General features: G+C 42.7%; 1 protein-coding gene across 1 annotated transcript in view; it reads right to left on the reverse strand.

Annotated features, from left to right (window-relative positions):
- Positions 1-3088: 3088 nt before the first annotated feature.
- Positions 3089-17338, reverse strand: part of CFAP53 (cilia and flagella associated protein 53) — a 31766-nt gene continuing 17516 nt past the window's right edge. Inside the window, exons 5-8 of the mRNA XM_037034263.1 lie at positions 15333-15551; positions 10576-10792; positions 6381-6483; positions 3089-3420 (exon numbers count right to left, since the gene is read on the reverse strand). Of these exons, the coding sequence (XP_036890158.1) occupies positions 3192-3420; positions 6381-6483; positions 10576-10792; positions 15333-15551 (768 nt within the window). The 3' untranslated portion in view covers positions 3089-3191. The remainder of the gene's footprint in view (positions 3421-6380; positions 6484-10575; positions 10793-15332; positions 15552-17338) is intronic.

Raw genomic sequence — 17338 nt, forward strand, 5'->3', positions numbered from 1 at the left:
GAGCGACTGCTCCGTAAGGCTGGAAACTGACCAGAGGACCCCAGTAATGATACGGACATTTCATCGAGAACAGACGAAACAATGCTGGAAAAAAGAACACTATCGAAGATTCACGCCACCAACTGCAAAGCTTACTTAAGCGCTCCAGTGCTGGGCTGGCGTCAGGATAAACAAATAAATCGACAGAGTGCCCAGGAGTGAACCACCTTAATTCCCCACAAAACTTAAAGAACTGTCTTTTTCGTTTTTGTCAGGATGCCCACACGTTGGGGCTGGAAATTAACTTTGGCCATAGCAGATTTGAAAGAATCCATTGGAGGAAACAGATTCACAGAGATCAGATAAAAGTGGACAAATGGGTAGGAAGGTTTTTAAAACAAAAACAAAAACCAAACAAAGAAAACCTTTCGGAGTCTAGCTGACAATTTGCTTAAATACATTTTAAATCTTCAGAGGGGATACCAAGTGGCCCTGGAAACATTTCTCTAAAAAGTTTATATCTCTAAAAACTGCTTTTGCAAATGTGGCACTTGAAAGCAACATATAGAAAATGTTCATCCCCTTTGACCCAGAAATCCCCCTTCAAGGAATTAAGTGGACCTAAGGAAATAACTCAAATGAATATTGTTGTTACAGTGTAACCGATAGTAGCAACACATGGGAAACAAAGTCCAATGTCTAACAAATCACAGCACACTAACTCGGGAGACTACTGTGTAGCCTTTATACTTGGTGAGCATGATCTGTAGAGCAACAACCCAGTGTTTACCAGGTAAAGATAAGTTTCCATATGAACATCCCGGAGCGAGTTCCCTGGAAGGAAACTCAGAGAAGTGAAAAGAATTATAATGTTGAATGTCAGGAATATGAGCATGTATATTTCCATAGTGAATGTACATATTTTATGGAGCGCCCAAGATTCCCAGGCCTAAATCCCCCACCGAACAGGGTTAGCATTTTAGACAGTAGGTAGGATTACCGCCAGCCAGGTGAAGATGCTAATGTAATCCCAGCATGGGGGAGGAAGCAAAACCATTGACCCCTGAGTGAATGAACCACAGTGAGCGAGGATGAAGCTGCCCACAAGACAGCCTTTCAGTCAACTGTGCTGATCCACCAACGACCCCCACACAAAAACAGAGAGAAAAAACGAACTTAGACCATCATATCTCACACCATCCCCCTACCCACCAAAAAAAAAGAGCTCAAAATAGAACATACGGTTCAGTGTTATAGATAAAACTCTGAAACTTCTAGAAGAAAACAGAACAATATCTGTGATCTTGGATTACGCAAAGATTTTAGATGTCACCAAATACATGATCCATAAAAGGAAAAAAAAAGATAGACTTTATCAAAAATTGAAAGTTTTGTTCTTCAAGACACCAGCAAGAAAAGGAAAAGAGCTGTGTCAACCATCCCCACCACAAGTGCAGTTCACTTAGTTGCTGCTCAGACCAAAAGTAGAGGCCGTCCTTCACTTTCGCACTCTACCTCCCACACACCCACCTCCCACCAAATCCAGTCGGCAGACCTTCAAAATGCAGCCAGAGCATGAGCCCTCTCACGGTGCCCCGGACTCAACCCTCATCCAAGACAGACGCGTGTATTAGTTACCTGTTGCAGTACCTAACACAATTCCCCAAACCTCAGTGGCTTAAAAACCTAATAAACATTCATTATTTCTTTTGGTTTCTGGGGTCAGAAATTTGGGAAAAGCCTGCCTGACCATTCGAGATGTCAACCAGGAAAACAATCACCTTAAAACTCAGCTGGTGCAGAGGCAAAGGACCTCCTTCCCAGGCAGCTCACTCCCATAGCTGGCAGGCCGAGTAGCCTTTTGGTGAGACTTCAGTGCCCCGTACCCACCGCGCGGCCTCTCAAGAGGGCTCCTTGAGCATCCTATCCACACACATGACAGCCAGCTGGCTTCCCTCAGAGTGAGTGATCCAAGAGACTTAAGACGGAAGCTGCAGTGTCTTTTATGACCTAGACTTGAAGTTACACCTGTCACTTGTGCAGTATCGTATCAGTCACACAGGGAAGGCATGACTCAGGGTGGCTGGGGCTACATGAGCCAGGAATACAGGCGGAGGATCATTAGGGGCTGTCCTGGAGGCTGGCTACCACACTACCATCACCCTCGCCTGGGTTACTGTGATTGGTTCTTAATTGAATCCCCGTTTCTGTCTCCCTGAGGTCTGTTCTCAACACAGCAGCCAGTTGCTCTTACATCATACCATGTTGCTTCTCCGTTCAAAACCCTGTAACAGCAAGAGGCTGTTACCACACACTGATATTTCTCTCCCTCTCTTTCTCCCTCCCTTCCCCTCTCTCTAAAAATAAGTAAAAGCTTAAAAAATAAAAACCCTATAACAGCTTCCTATTACCGAGTAAAAGCAGTCTTCAGCATGGCTCCAAGGCCATACCCTGTCTGGTCTCACTACCTTTCTGATGAATCTATCACCCTCCCCTCGCTCCCTCTGCTCCAGCACAAATGCTACCCCTCAAATGCACTAAGCAGACCTCTGCCCCAGTGCCCTTGCACTGGCTCCTTGCCTGGGATGTTTTACTGCAAGAACTGCATGACCAACTCATTGAAGTGTCAGCTGCTCAAAGAGATCTTTCCCGGCCATCCGCATACAATACAATCACACTCCTGCCACTTCCTGCTTCACAGCACTTGTCTCTCAGTTTCCTCCACTAGGATGTTAGCTCCACAAGAGCAAGGGGTTTGTTTTCTTTTTGCTGAAGTCTCAGCTCCAGAACCGTACCTGACACGTGGGAGGCATTCAGTAAATATTCGTTTAATGACGGAAAAAGAGGGTTAATGCGAGTGGCTGATCATCCCGGCTCTGTGTGCAAAAGTGCCCTGCTAGTGTGGTGAAATATGGAGAGAGAGGGGAAAGGAGGCAAGAGGAGGGGGGCATATGGGCAGAGGAGACAGAAAGTGTAGCTCTTAGTAAATGAACAAGAATGGAGTCGTGGAGGTAGGTTAGGAAAATAACTATGATATGAAATAGACCACTCAGATTTGTAAGCCTGTGACATCTAAAAAAGGAATGAAATCGTGCATCATCATGCAAACTCAGAGAAAAAAGAAGTTTATCTATGAGTTCAAAGGAACATATACTAAGCATACTGCAGTTAAAAATACTGAAAGACCGAGGAAAAGGTGGATGTTTACGAGACTACGGTGGAAGCCGGGCAGAGCACGCCCTCCGCATGGGGTGGACGTCTCGGGGCTGCACTCGATGGGCGCACAGCAGCTCCTGGATCTTGTCCTGGCAGACCTTGTTCGCCGCCACCCCAGCCTCCACCTCGCGGCGCTCCTCCTCCGCCGCCGCCTGCCTGGCCTGCCGCTGGTAGGACATCTGCATCCCAAGTTGCTTCCGGTACTCCTGGGCTAACTTGCAACGCCTACGGTATTGGAAATGTTGAAATGTCAAAGCAATAAAATTGTAAAAGTAAGCATTTGGGTTTATTTAGGGCATTACAATGAAAATATAATTGGTGAAGTCAAATTGAAATTCCCATTAAAATCAGTATGAATGGGAAAAAACAGATGACGAACTCAATAATGTGTTCTTTATACAATAAGACACAATAAGATAATCTTGAGAAAAGACTGATTTCAGGGAAAGAAATTTTCAAAATATTTACTGTGATGTGGAGAGTCTGGGCCTCTTTCCACCCCCTCCCCCACCCCTCCCTCGGGCTGGGAGCCGGCAGGCCATTCTGCCAGGTTCCAGCTCTGCTGCCTGCCAGGGGCCAGCGGACGGAGCACCCGCAGCGCCTCACACTGCCAGTGAGGACCTGGGTCGGTCTGCCCCATTCTGCTCGGGGTCACTAGACAGCTTCCTCCACAAACAAGCAACATTTTAAATATATGTCATATCTTAAAACTTATAGTGGGATTTTTTTTATTGTGGTAAAAAACACATAATGTAAAATTTACCAGCTTAGCCATTTTTAAGTGTTAAGTTCTACACTTAAAAGTGTTTTTAAGTTCAATAAGTGTTAAGTATGAGGATATTCACATTGTTGTGAATTCACATTTTTGTCTTATAAATCTGAAACTCTACCCACCAAACAATAAAAACTCACCTTTCCCCTCTTCCCCAGCCCCTGGTAACCACCACACTACTTGCTGTCTCTATGAATGGACTATTCTAGGTATCTTATATAAGTAGAACCATACAGTGTTTCTAATTTGGTGACTGGCTTATTCCATTTGGCATAATGTCCTCGAGGTTCACCCATGTTAAAGGGTCGGAATTTCCCTCCTTTTTAAGGCATAATAATATTCCATTGTATACATATGCCACATTTTATCTATGGCTCTGCCAATGGACATTTGGGTTATTTCCACCTCTTGGCTATTGTGAATGGTGCTATGAACATGGCCACGCACATATCTCTTCAAGTTCTTGCTTTGCATTATTCTGGATATATACCAGACGTGAGATTGCCGGCTGTGGATGAAAAAGGAGTTCTGTGGAAAGCGACTTCTCAGGAGGACCTGACCATAAATTCCTAAATGAGTAGTCACACCCCAAGCATATAGACTAACACACCTCTGAAATAAGCATAACCACCCTCAAGAAAGCAAGTCATCTTGTTAACTGCCTATAATCATTGCTTTCTCCCACCCTCAGGTAATAATCTTCCTTACCTTCCCCTGTTTATTCCAAATGCATAAAAGAAACTGTGAAACTGTCATTCGCATTTGAGATCTTGCTTCCTGACAACTGTCATCAGTTTTGGCTCAAATAAACTTACACTTTCTACAGGTATGGACATTTCTTACATCAACAATATGATAGTTCTATTACTAACTTTTTGAGGAAATTTCATACTGTTACAGCAGCTGTAACATTTTACAATCTATAAACCACACTTTGATTTTTTAAAGATTTTATTTATTTGTTTGTTTATTTATTTATAGGCAGAGTTAAGAGGGAGAGAAACATCAATGTCTGGTTGCCTGTTGTGTGCCCCCTACTCGGGACCTGGCCTGCAACCCGGGCATGTGCCCTGCCTGGCAATGGAACCAGCCACCCTTTGGTTCCCAGCTCAATCCACTGAACCACACCAGCCAGGGCTATAAGCCACATTTAAATATCAGCTTTTATTAGAAATAAAGATTATAGAATGTATGTGTCTCTGTGGCAGATTCTATTTTCAGAGTTTTTGTCGTTGGGTTNGTTGCCTGTTGTGTGCCCCCTACTCGGGACCTGGCCTGCAACCCGGGCATGTGCCCTGGCTGGCAATCGAACCAGCCACCCTTTGGTTCCCAGCTCAATCCACTGAACCACACCAGCCAGGGCTATAAGCCACATTTAAATATCAGCTTTTATTAGAAATAAAGATTATAGAATGTATGTGTCTCTGTGGCAGATTCTATTTTCAGAGTTTTTGTCGTTGGGTTGTGGGGTGGGGAGGCTGGGATTGTCTTATTATTTCATTAGGACTTGGGATGGGTGCCTCGTTTCTGTCCTGACTGCTGTGGCTCAGTTGGGCAGCATCCTGCAAATCAAAATGTCACCAGGCAGGGCACACGCCTGGCTTGCAGGCTCTGTGCTCTGCACCACCGGGGTACTGGCAGAAGGCAGAAGGCAATGAACTGATGTTTCTCTGCCTCTCTTTCTCCTTCCCTTCCTCTCTCTCTAAAATAAAATTTTAAAAAACCTTAAAACCTTGTTTCTAATTTACATTAATTTTTTTAAATGTTCACCCACTTCGATACCCAATGTGTATAATCAAAATGTACACAATAGTAAAAGAAGTTAAATTCACCAAGACAGTTAGCATTTATTTTAACATGAGATTCCATAAACTGAATTGAGCTTCGAGGACAAATGTAATGCAGTCACATGTCACTTAACAGCGGGGACATAGGAGACGTGTGTCGTTAGCTGATTTCATTGCTGTGTGGTCATGGAGTGCACCTATGCAAACCCAGATGGTGTAGCCTGCCACGTACGTAGGCTACGAGCCTGGTGTTTGCGTATCAAACACACCTAAACATAGAAAAGGAGCAGTAAAAACAAAGAATACGGTGTTTTTATCCCGCTGCCAGCGCAGTAGGTTTGTTTACGCCAGCATCACCACAAAGCCCCGCAAGCAATGAGTTGTGCTACAACGTTACCACAGCTGTGACATCACAAGGTGATGGGAATTTTTCAGCTCTGTTAGAATCTCATGGGACCACCGACGCACATGCGGTCTGTTGTTGGTAGAAATGCCACATAGCGCATAACTAGGCTGATGTAAAATCCTGCCAGTAATGCAAGAATTACAGCACATTGTCCTCTCTGCCAAAAACCTCCTTTTTTTTCTTTAGGTGGTAAATAATAATAAAAAAAACAAAGCCATACCTTTCAAAATTCTCCTTCTCTTCACGGTTAAGCTCTTTAAGGCCTTCATTTATGTGCTCCTGTTCCAGAGAATGTTCTTCTTTTTCTTTTGCCTTTCGTTGCACTATGAAAGACAAAAGCAATTTTTGTTAACATCTTTCTGGGCATCAGTGCCATACTCATTCTCGAAAGGCAGAGCTTAGAAGCACTGGGCTGGATCTCAGATCAACAGGGCGGAAGTGGGTGTCTCCACCGAGGAGAGAACAGGGCTCAGGTTCCTATGTGCTGCGATCTACACAGAGTTGCTTCTCATCATTTATTGTTGAGACTGTGCGATCAGCCTTTTCCAAACCAGATCACCACTGTTAGAACAGTGCTCGCCTTTCTCTTCTTGAGGACAAGTAGTTCTAAAAGTAGCTCTCTTACGTGAATGAGATTTTATTTATTGCAAAAAAAAAAAAGTTGAAAAAGCCTTAGTACAAAAGGTCTTTATAAATTAAATAAGGAAAACTGAAGCATCCCAATAGAAAAAAATAACAAAGAATAGAGTTCACAAAAGAATAAATACAAATGGGCTATATACATCTGAAATGTACATATCTTCCCCAAATCTACTTACAAAGACTTATCTTAAACAATCATATATAAGCCAAAATAAAAAAAATTTACAGAGCTTTTACAACATTGTAATACAGTCATCTGTTGCTTAATGATGGTAACCTGCAATGCTAAAGTAGTAGTAAAAAGATTCAAAACATTCTGAATAGTTGGGTTTAGGTAAAATAAATTATAGTCCATTTTTATCATGGATTTCTAGGCAGCATTACAAACCTTAAAATCAAAGGAAAATGACCTGGAAAATATTAATGATAAGTAGAAAATCCAGACTACAAAACAATGCATACAACATGATCTTGATTTGTGAGGGGAAACTATATACACACTACAAATACTGAAAAGAAACACAGGAAGTTGTGAATGGTAGCTGTTCCTGGGTTGGTGGAATTATGGTTGACTTTGTTATAAATGGCCTCAAATACTTAAATTTTCTGTGTTCTTAGTACATTCCGAAACATTGTCATGGGTGAAAACAGAAATCTTTTCAGCTTATAAGCTTTCTTTTCATTTTCCTAAAACTCCACCTAATCCTGACTCAACAATTTTCAGCTGCTCTTGTCATGTCTGGAGTGGAGAATTCACCCATGGAGCCAATATGAGCTTTCTCTTGCAAAGACAACTAGTGTGAAGTCTGTGGCACCTGCCAGCAATCCATCCATTTCCTGCCTACGGTTCATTAGGCTGGACACAGGATGGTGGGAACCTGAGGTGGCAGTTCGTCCTCTCTCCAAATATTTCCTTCAGTAACCAGGCACCATTCAAAGCTCAGGGAATATGATGGTGCGCTAAGACATGAGCAAGACACTGTGAGAGCCCCAGAAAGAGGATTTATTATGAATTGGGTGACACAGAGGGCCTCTCCAGGAATGAGACATTTGAGCTTTCTTGAAGGATGTCCAGGATGTCTCAAGATCAAAAGCATCATAGGCAGAGAAAACTACCCAAGCAAAGGCGTGCAGGTAGGAAGGTACGGAGACACTTGCAGAAAGAAAAGAGGGATAGGTAAAAGGGAGAGGGGCAAGATGGCAATCTTTGCCCTGGGAACTTCTCACTCTTCTTCATAATCACTAAGGTGCATAGAGCATTCAGAGGACACACTGTTCCTTCCACCTTGAGAACGTCTCTGCTATGACTGCTCAGAGTCTGCTGGGATATACAACTCTTCATGCAGTATGTTCAAACTGTATAAGGTCATAATTAGGTAACATCTGCAAGGGAAGGATCTTGCCTTAATCCTTTTTACATCCCTCCCAGTATTTCCTACATAATCCCTACTTAAAGAATATATTGGTTGTTACTTAAATGGAATTGTAACTTGACTCAATTAAAGCATAATCATAGGAGGCCTCTGGCCAAGATGGAGGTGTAGGTAGATATGCTTCACTTCCTTGCACAACCAAATGAAGGACACCAACCAATTTAAAAGCAAAAAACAACCAGACTGCCAGAAAATTGAACTGTATGGAAGGCCGACAACCAAGGAGTTAAAGAAGAAACATTCATCCAGGCTGGTAGGAGGGCAGAGACAGGCAGCTGGGCCAGAGAGGACACATGGCAAGGGGTGGCTGGCAGACCTGGTGGTCCCACATTCATGTGTGGATAAGCCAGGAGGAACAACTGGGGAGCAAGGCAGACAATGGAATCCAGGGTTCCAGGACAGGGAAATAAAGCCTCAAAACCTCTGGTTGTAAAAATGTGTGGGAGAAACTCCCAGTCTTACAGGAGGGCCCACTGGAGGGACCCACAGGCTACTAGAATGTACACAAACACCCCCATCTGGGAATCAGCACCAGAAGGACCCAATTTGCTTGTGGGCAGTGGAGGAAGTGACTGAGCGCAGGGCAAGAACCAAGAAGTGGCATTGTACCCTCTCTGACCCTTCCCCCACATAGAGTGCCACACAGCACAGCAATGTGGGTTGCCCGACCCTAGCAAATACCTAAGGCTCCATCCCTTACAATGTAACAGGTGCACCAAGACAAAGAAATATGGCCCAAACGAAAGAACAGGTCAAAACTCTAGAAAAAGAACTAAGCAATGAGGAGATAGACAACCTATCAGATGCAGAGTCCAAAACACCAATAATCAGATTTTCACAGAAATGGTTGAGTACACATGCAAAATAAAGAAAGAAGTGAAGCCTATACAAAGTGAAATAAAGAAAAATATACAGAGAACCAATAGTGAAGGGAAATAAACTGGGACACTCAAATCAATGATCTGGAACAGAAAGAAGAAAATAACATTCAACCAGAACAGAATGAAGAAACAAGAATTAAAAAAAAAAAAGGTGAGCAGAGGCTTAGGGACCTCTGGGATAACTTTAAACATTCTAACATCTGAATTATAGGGGTGCCAGAAGGAGAAGAGGAAGACCAAGAAATTGAAAACTCATTTGAAACAATAATGAAGGAAATAGACAAGTAAGTCCAGGAAGCTTAGAGAGTCCCAAAGAGGCTGGACTCAAGAAGGAACACACCAAGACACATCATCATTAAATTACCCAAGATTAAAGATAAGGAGAGAATCTTAATAGCAGCAAGAGAAAAGGAGACAGTTACCTACAAAGGAGTACCCATAGGACTATCAGCTGATTTCTCAAAAGAAACTTTGCAGGCAAGAAGGGGCTGGAAAGAAGTATTTGAAGTCATGAAAGGCAAGGACCTACATCAAAGATTACTCCATCCAGCAAAGATCTCATTTAGAATGGAAGGGCAGATAAAGTGCTTCCCAGATAAGGTCAAGTTAAAGGAGTTCATCATCATCAAGTCCTTATTATATGAAATGTTAAAGGGACTTATCTAAGAAAAAGAAGAAGACCACAATTATGAGCAATAAAAGGGCAACAAACTCACAACTATCAACAACTGAATCTAAACAAGAACAAAAACAAAAACAAAAGCAAACTAAGCAACTAGAACAGGAACAGAATTACAGAAATGGAGATCACATGGAGGATTATCAATAGGAGAATGGGAGGGGCAAAGGTACTGGGATTAGAAGCCTAAATGGTAGGTACAAAATAGACAGGGGGTAGGGTAAGAATAGTATGGGAAATGGAGAAGCCAAAGAACTTATGTGTATGACCCATGGACATGAACTAAAGGGGGGATGCTGGAGGGAGGGGGGTACAGGGCAGTGGGGGATAAAAGGGAGAAAAAAATGGGACAACTGTAATAGCATAATCAATAAAACAAAAACATAATTATAATTTTTATGTTTTGATATAAATATATTAAATATTTATACTTATTCATTTTAAAAATATTTATTCAACATAAATATATATGAATATTAAAATAAATATAAACAATAAAGTTGTTACTTTACATTGAATTTAACCGGGCTCAATTAAAACATAATTAGAAATTAGTCCTGGCTGGTGTAGCTCAGTAGATTGAGCACGGGCCTGCGAACCACACAATTGCGGTTCCATTCCCAGTCAGGGCACATGCCTGGGTTGCAGGCCGGTTCCCTGCAGGGGACTCACAAGAGGCAACCATATGTTGATACTTCTCTCCTTCTCTCCTTCCCTTCCCCTCTAAAGATAAATAAATAAAATCTTTTTAAAAAACATAATTAGAATTTATTTCCTTACGCTTTTCTTGAAGTTGAAGTTTTCTTGTGCACATGACCTCATTCACCAGTTGTTTCCTTGCCTCCTTTTCAAGTTTCAGCTGCTTGTCCTTCTCAGCCAACTTCTTTGCCTTCTCCTCCTCCAATATTCTGTCCAGTTCTCTCTCCTGGGCACTTTCCTCCTCACGGCACTGTGCCAGATACTGACGATACAGCTTCTGTTCTCTTATTATATCCTCCTACGCAACACAAAAATTACCATGTGTTAAAGCTTTTAGGTGTGATAATGAGACTGCGGACATGCAACACAATCTTTTAGAGCTACAATCTCAATGTTTTAAAACTACTACTGAAATATTTACAGATGAAAGATTATGTCAAGGGCTTATTTCAAAATATCTGGGAGTGGTGGGGTGATGTGTGGGGACACAGACGAAACCAGATGGCCATCAGCTGATGGTTGCTGAAACCAGGTGAGGGACGCATGGGGTTCTTTGTACTATTCTCTGTATCTATTTGAAATGTTTGAAAATACATTGTTAAGCAAGTTACATCTCAAAGCAGTTCCAAAATAGTTTGCAAGTATACAGCTTTATTTGCATGTATTTTAATTTAGAGAGATGAAATCTTAACCGGATAGACAAAGTCGGTCAATACTCCTGCCTCTGCACTGTCTCCGTCTAGCCGACGAGTCAGTCACCTGATACTTTACAACAGCAACTCTCAATCTTAGCTACACTTCTGTGTCAGCTGGGGAGCTCTAAAAAGCAGCGAGGGCTGAGTCTCACCTCCAAAGTTTCCTGTCTAGTGACAGTGTTTAAGTTCCCCAGGTGATTTTAATGTACAGCTAAGGCTGTCAACGGGGCTTGATAACAGAGATGTTTCAGCTGGCTCCCCATCTTCCCCGGTTTTGTATTTGTGCTGCTCCATCTGATCTCTGATCTGATCTCTTGTGAGAATGTCACAGATCTGAGGTAGGACTAGCGAGGCCTGAGGGTGTAGCTGGACTATCACCGTGGCTTGTCTTCAGAGTCTCAGTCTTACTTAGGAATACATTTAACACAGAAAAGCACAACTTAAACTCTTAAAAGTAAAAAATATTACTGACAAATCAAAGAAGACCTAAATAAATGAAGACATTCTATGTACATGGATCAGTAGACAATATTGCTAAAATGATAATTGTCCCCACATTGGTCTAGAGATTCAAAAAAATTTCTATCAAAATCCCAATTGTCTCCTTTGTAGAAACTGATAAAGTGATCCTAAATTCCTATGAGAATGGAAAGGAGCCAGCATAGTGAAAACAATTTGAAAAATGAGAACCAATTTGAAGGACTCACATTTCCCGATTTCAAACTCACTGCAGTGATGAAGACATACAAACATGCGATGGAGCATAAGAGTGGACATAGAGATAATGCAATAGAAGTAAAAATCCAAAAATAAACCCTCACATGTACTGTTCATGGATTTTGGTCAAGGGTGCCAACAATTCCAAAGGGAAAAAGAAGTCTCTTTAAGAAATGGTGCTGGGACCACAGGACATCCACATGCAAAGGAATGAAGGTGGACCTCTGTCTCACACCACATACAAACTACAACTTGAAAAATGCATCAAAGGCCCAAATGTAAAAGCTAAATCTATATAACTAACAAGAAAACATCTTTGCAATCTGGGCCCAGAAACAGTTTTTTAGAAATGACAGCAAAAGCAAAGAAAGAAAACATAAATTGGACTCTCTCAAAATTAAAAACTTTTGTACTTCAAAGATAAGCATCAAGAAAGTAGAGTAATCAAAAATATTTACAAACCACGTATGCAAGGGAATTTGTAGAACATATAAAGAACTCTTATAACTCAATAATGAAAAGACAAATAATCCTATTGAAAATTGGGCAAATGACTTGAATAAACTTCTTGAAGAAGTCTATACGATAGACTTCAAATACATTTTTCCAAGGAGGATACACATATGGTCAATAAGCATAAGAAAAGAGACACAATAGGGAAATGCAAATCAAAATCACATACCACAAGATGACATACCATTTCAGACACACTAGGATGGTTTAAAAAAAGGCAAACAATAAGTATCAATGAACATGTGAAGAAGTATCATTGATACAATAAGTATCAATGAACATGTGAAGAACCCTCCTCTACTGCTAGTGAGGATGCAAAATGGTGAAGCCACTTTGGAAAATAACATGGCAATTACTCAAAACCTTACACATAAAAGTTACCCTAGGACTCAGTAATTCTACTCCTAGTTACATGCCTGAAAGAAACAAAAACATACCTATGTCCAAACAAAAACTTACACATCAATGATAACAGTAACGTTATTCATAATAGCCAAAAAGTAGAAACACCTGAAATACCCATCTGCTGACAAATGAATAAACCAAATGGGGCACATCCACACAGTGGAGCATTATTCAGCCACATAAGCAATGAAGTACTCACCCACAGCACAGCATGGGTCAACCCTGAAAACACACTAAGTGAAAGAAGCCAGTCAGTCCAAAGGTCACATCACATGTGGTTTCATGATGCTTGTAATATTGTCAACAATTTATAGTAAGAAATACATGTTTGGTGATTTGGTTCCCATTTCTGGCATACAGCTCCTAAAACTCTTAGGACTTCCTAAGTAATGAAAGTGACAAAGGTGTCTTATGTTAATGAGGTGACTTTTGGACAGCACCTAAGGTTGAGGGCTGGTTGCCAGGGGAACCAACCACATGTTTAGGGGGTTAGAACCCCAGTCCCAACACCCTGATCTCCAGAGGGGAAAGGGGCTGGAAGCTAAATCAATCACCAACGGCCAGTGATTTAATCCACCGTGTCTATGTAACGAAACCTCCATAAAAGTCCAAAAGGAGAGGGTTTGGAGGGCGTCCAGGTTGGGGAACCGGAACACTTTCATGTTCCACCATGCCAGGTCCCAAACAATGCAAGGATGAAAGCTCCTTTGTCGAAAACCTATGTATCTCTTCTTTTGTGTTGGTCTGCATCCTTCAACATCCTTTGTAACAAACAGATAACTCAGTGAGTAAATGGGTTTCCTGAGTTCTGTTCACTGCTCTAGAAAATTAGTCAAGCCCAAGGAGGGGGCCGTGGAAACTTCTGATTTACAGCCAGCCGGTCAGAGATACAGGTCACAGCCTGAACTTGCAACCAGCACTTGAGTTGTTGGAAACACAGTTAACAACCTGGGCTTGCAACTGGTGCCTGAAACGGAGGCTGGTCTTGTAGAGCTGGGCCCTTTACCTGTGCAGTCAGATGCTATCTCTGGGTAAACAGTGTCAGGGCTGAGTTGGATTGTAGGACACCCAGCTGATATCCCAAGCATTGTTTGGAAAATTCCCACTTTCTTATAATGAAACTGGGTTCAGAACCCTTAATGCACCCTATCATTCATCATCAGGGAAACACAAATTAAAACAATGAGAGAGCATTACCCGCCTATTGGAATGGCCAAAGTCCAGAAGACTGACAACCCCAAATGCTGATGAAAATGTGGAGTAACACGAGCCCTCATTCACTGCTGGTGCCAACGCAAAGGGGTACAGACACTTTGGAAGACTGTCGGTTTCCTACTAAACTAAACACATTTTTTACCATATGATCCTGCAATAGCTCTGTTTGTATTTACCCAAGTTAAAAACTTATGTTCACACCACAACCTACACATGAATGTGTACGGCAACTTTATTCATAGCCACCAAAACCTGGGGGCAGCCATGGGTGTCTTTCAGTAGGTGAATGAATAAACTGTGGTACATCTGCACGATGGAATATTATTCAGTGCTAAAAGGATATGAGCTACTGAGCCATGAAAAGATAGGACATTTAAATCATACTGCTTAGTGAAACAAGCCAATCTAAAAAGGCTCATACTGTATGATTCCAACTACATGAGATTCTGGAAAAGGCAGTACTACAGAGATAGTTTTAGGGCAGTGAGACCGCTCTGTGTGATACTGTCGTGGCAGATACAACCCTTTATGCAGTAGTCCAACCTGTAGAACGTACAACACCAAGAGTGAGCCTTAATGTAAACTGGACGGTGGGTGATAATGGCATCAATGCAGGTTCATCAGCTGTAACGAATGCTCCCCTCTGGTCGGGGGTGTTGATGAGGGAGCCTTTGCCTTTGTGGGGACAGGAGGCTACAGGAAATCTCTGTCTTCCGCTCACTTTTGCTGTGAACATAAAACCACTCTAAACATAGTCTATAAAAAATAGTACAATAGGAAAAGCATGACAGCCTTGAGAGTTTAACACAAATTTCAAAGGAACAGACAAGCTCAATAAATACTGGAATGCTTCTCTCTACCCTTCTTGCCTGACGAAACTTTACGTACCCTCCAAGGTCCAACTCAAATATCACTTTCTCAGGCATGTCCTCCCCCGCTTCCTGACACACTTAGTCACTCCTCCCGCCCGGCCCCCCGAGATCCCATCCTGCTACCCCAGTGCCAATGCCACATTATTGAAAGGAGCAATCAAAATTCAGCGATGACCTGAATAATGTGAGGATCCTGCTAAAACACAGATGCCTCGTCCCTGCCGGGATCTGGGTTTATGGCTTCTGATTCAGGCACCTACGAATTTCTGTTTTTACTGTTCTCCGATACAGCTGATGCCTCACTCTGCCTCACAGAGCAGCACTGCTGTGGTTCATTCTGCACGTGGCCGGCTCCTGTAAGACTGAGAGCTCAGCAAGGAACCCCAACCAGCATGTATTAGGTGCCGAATACACCTCTTACTCTTTTTTGCTTCTTTTTATCAGCCTCGTCCTGTAAGTCTTGCAAGGCGCTGTGCACGAGCTTCAGGTCCAAGTCCTGCTCCTGTCTGTGTTCCTGCTGAACACGTTCTATCTTCTCTTGGAGGGCTTTCTGCAAAGCGACCCTGACTTCCTGTTTTGTCTTCTGTTTCTTTAGCTTCTCCTGCTCATCTTCAAGTTTCATCTGCGCTTTGCCATTTTCCTAAGGTAGAACAACAAGGAAGACGATGCCTCAGTACAGTTGGACAAAACAAACTGACGCACCGCATGCAGGAAATGAGAAACAAAGGCTTCCTGGAAACACCCACACCTGGAGTTAGAGGGACGATGAGACGTAAAACTCCCCTTTTCATCGCTCAGTCAGCAATAAGGCTGTGTCGGCAATGAAGTTGCTGTGTGTGCAACCATAAAGGAATACGAAGTTGTCAAGTTCAAAATTCGGAAAAGTGCGAAGAGAAATCACCGTTAGACCTAGTGCCCATCACTCAGCACCACTTCGACGTTTCAGTGTGGGGCCTTCTAGGCTATACTCTTTTTTTTTTTAATTAATTTATTTATTTATCTTTAGAGGGGAAGGAGAGAGGGAGAGAGACATCAATGTATGGTTGCCTTTCCTGCATCCCCTGCTAGGAGTTGGCCTGCAACCCAGGCATGTGCCCTGACTGGGAATCAAACCGCGATCCTCTGGTTCGCAGGCCTGTGCTCAATCCACTGAGCTACGCCAGCCAGGGCTTTTTTTATATATATATTTTTATTTATTTATCTTTAGAGGGGAAGGGAAGGAGACGAGAGAAATATTGATGTGTGGTTGCCTTTTGTGTGTCCCCTGCTGGGAGTTGGCCTGCAGGGAACCAGCCTGCAACCCAGGCATGTGCCCTGACTGGGAATCGAACCGTGATCCTGTGGTTCATAGGCCCGAGCTCAATCCACTGAGCTACGCCAGCCAGGGCCTAGGCTATACTCTTGTATGCACATCTGCACGCCTAGGTTTGCGTACATCATTAAATAGCAGTAAGAGTCCCAAAACAGAAATGAGCACATCAACTAAACACACAGACTAAAGTTTAAGCATTCTGTTCTTTAAAAGTATTCCCCCATTCCTCTCTCTCTCTCCCCCTCCCTCCCTCCCTCCCTCCCTCCCTCCCTCTCTTATTAGCTTTCTGACCTTCCTGGGCAGCTTGATTGCCTGGCCAATTAAGCAGTTTTAACTGGGGCAGCGATGCTGTTGAGCACTGTGGGTTTGGTAGAAAATCTGGAAGCAGTATACCGGAGGCAATGGGACTCTCCTAGGGGGTTAAGGACTGGCCCAGCTGGGATAGGAGATGACATAGCAATAGTGAGGATGGGATCCAAATGCCAATTTGACTTGATTTAACTGAGATTAACAACAGCTGTGATTAGAGTTTTGTGAGAGGGAAGTTACAACTACCAGACTTTTCCATTCATGCCATGAGCTGTAAATCCGACTGAATTGTAAGGGCCAGATTTGATAACTGAAGTGAAATACTCTGCGGTATCTGAGGAAAAGCAGTGAGCGTCAAACACGAGAGTCAGGGGACGCGCAGGCCACGCTTTGTTCACAGTGAGCTTGACCGCCGCAGCAGGAAGCAGTCGGCCAAGCCCAGACTGTCTGGCAGGTAGGGACGGGGTGGGGGAACTGTCCAAGATTGAGAGACCTCAGAGTAGTTGACCATGTTTTGGTTTCACCAGGATAGTTCTGATCTTACACCTGTTGGGCCAATGTAGCGAATTTACTGCACCCCTTTCAAACTGAAATGAATAATATACAGTCACTCTTTCTAAAACAGACTTATAACAACCATATTTGGAGTTGGATTTAATTGTCAAATAATTGAGACAATGACGGAAACTTGATGCTGACTTTTGATGATAAAAATAAATTATTATTAATACTTTTGGTCTGACATTGGCATTGTATAAGAAAATGTCCTGAATTATGTTGCTGTTCAGATGTATAGGGGGGGAAAT

This window comes from Sturnira hondurensis, unplaced genomic scaffold, assembly GCF_014824575.4.
Source record: "Sturnira hondurensis isolate 20B ecotype Veracruz unplaced genomic scaffold, ASM1482457v3 Scaffold0001872, whole genome shotgun sequence".
NCBI classification, from domain to species: Eukaryota; Metazoa; Chordata; class Mammalia; order Chiroptera; family Phyllostomidae; genus Sturnira; species Sturnira hondurensis.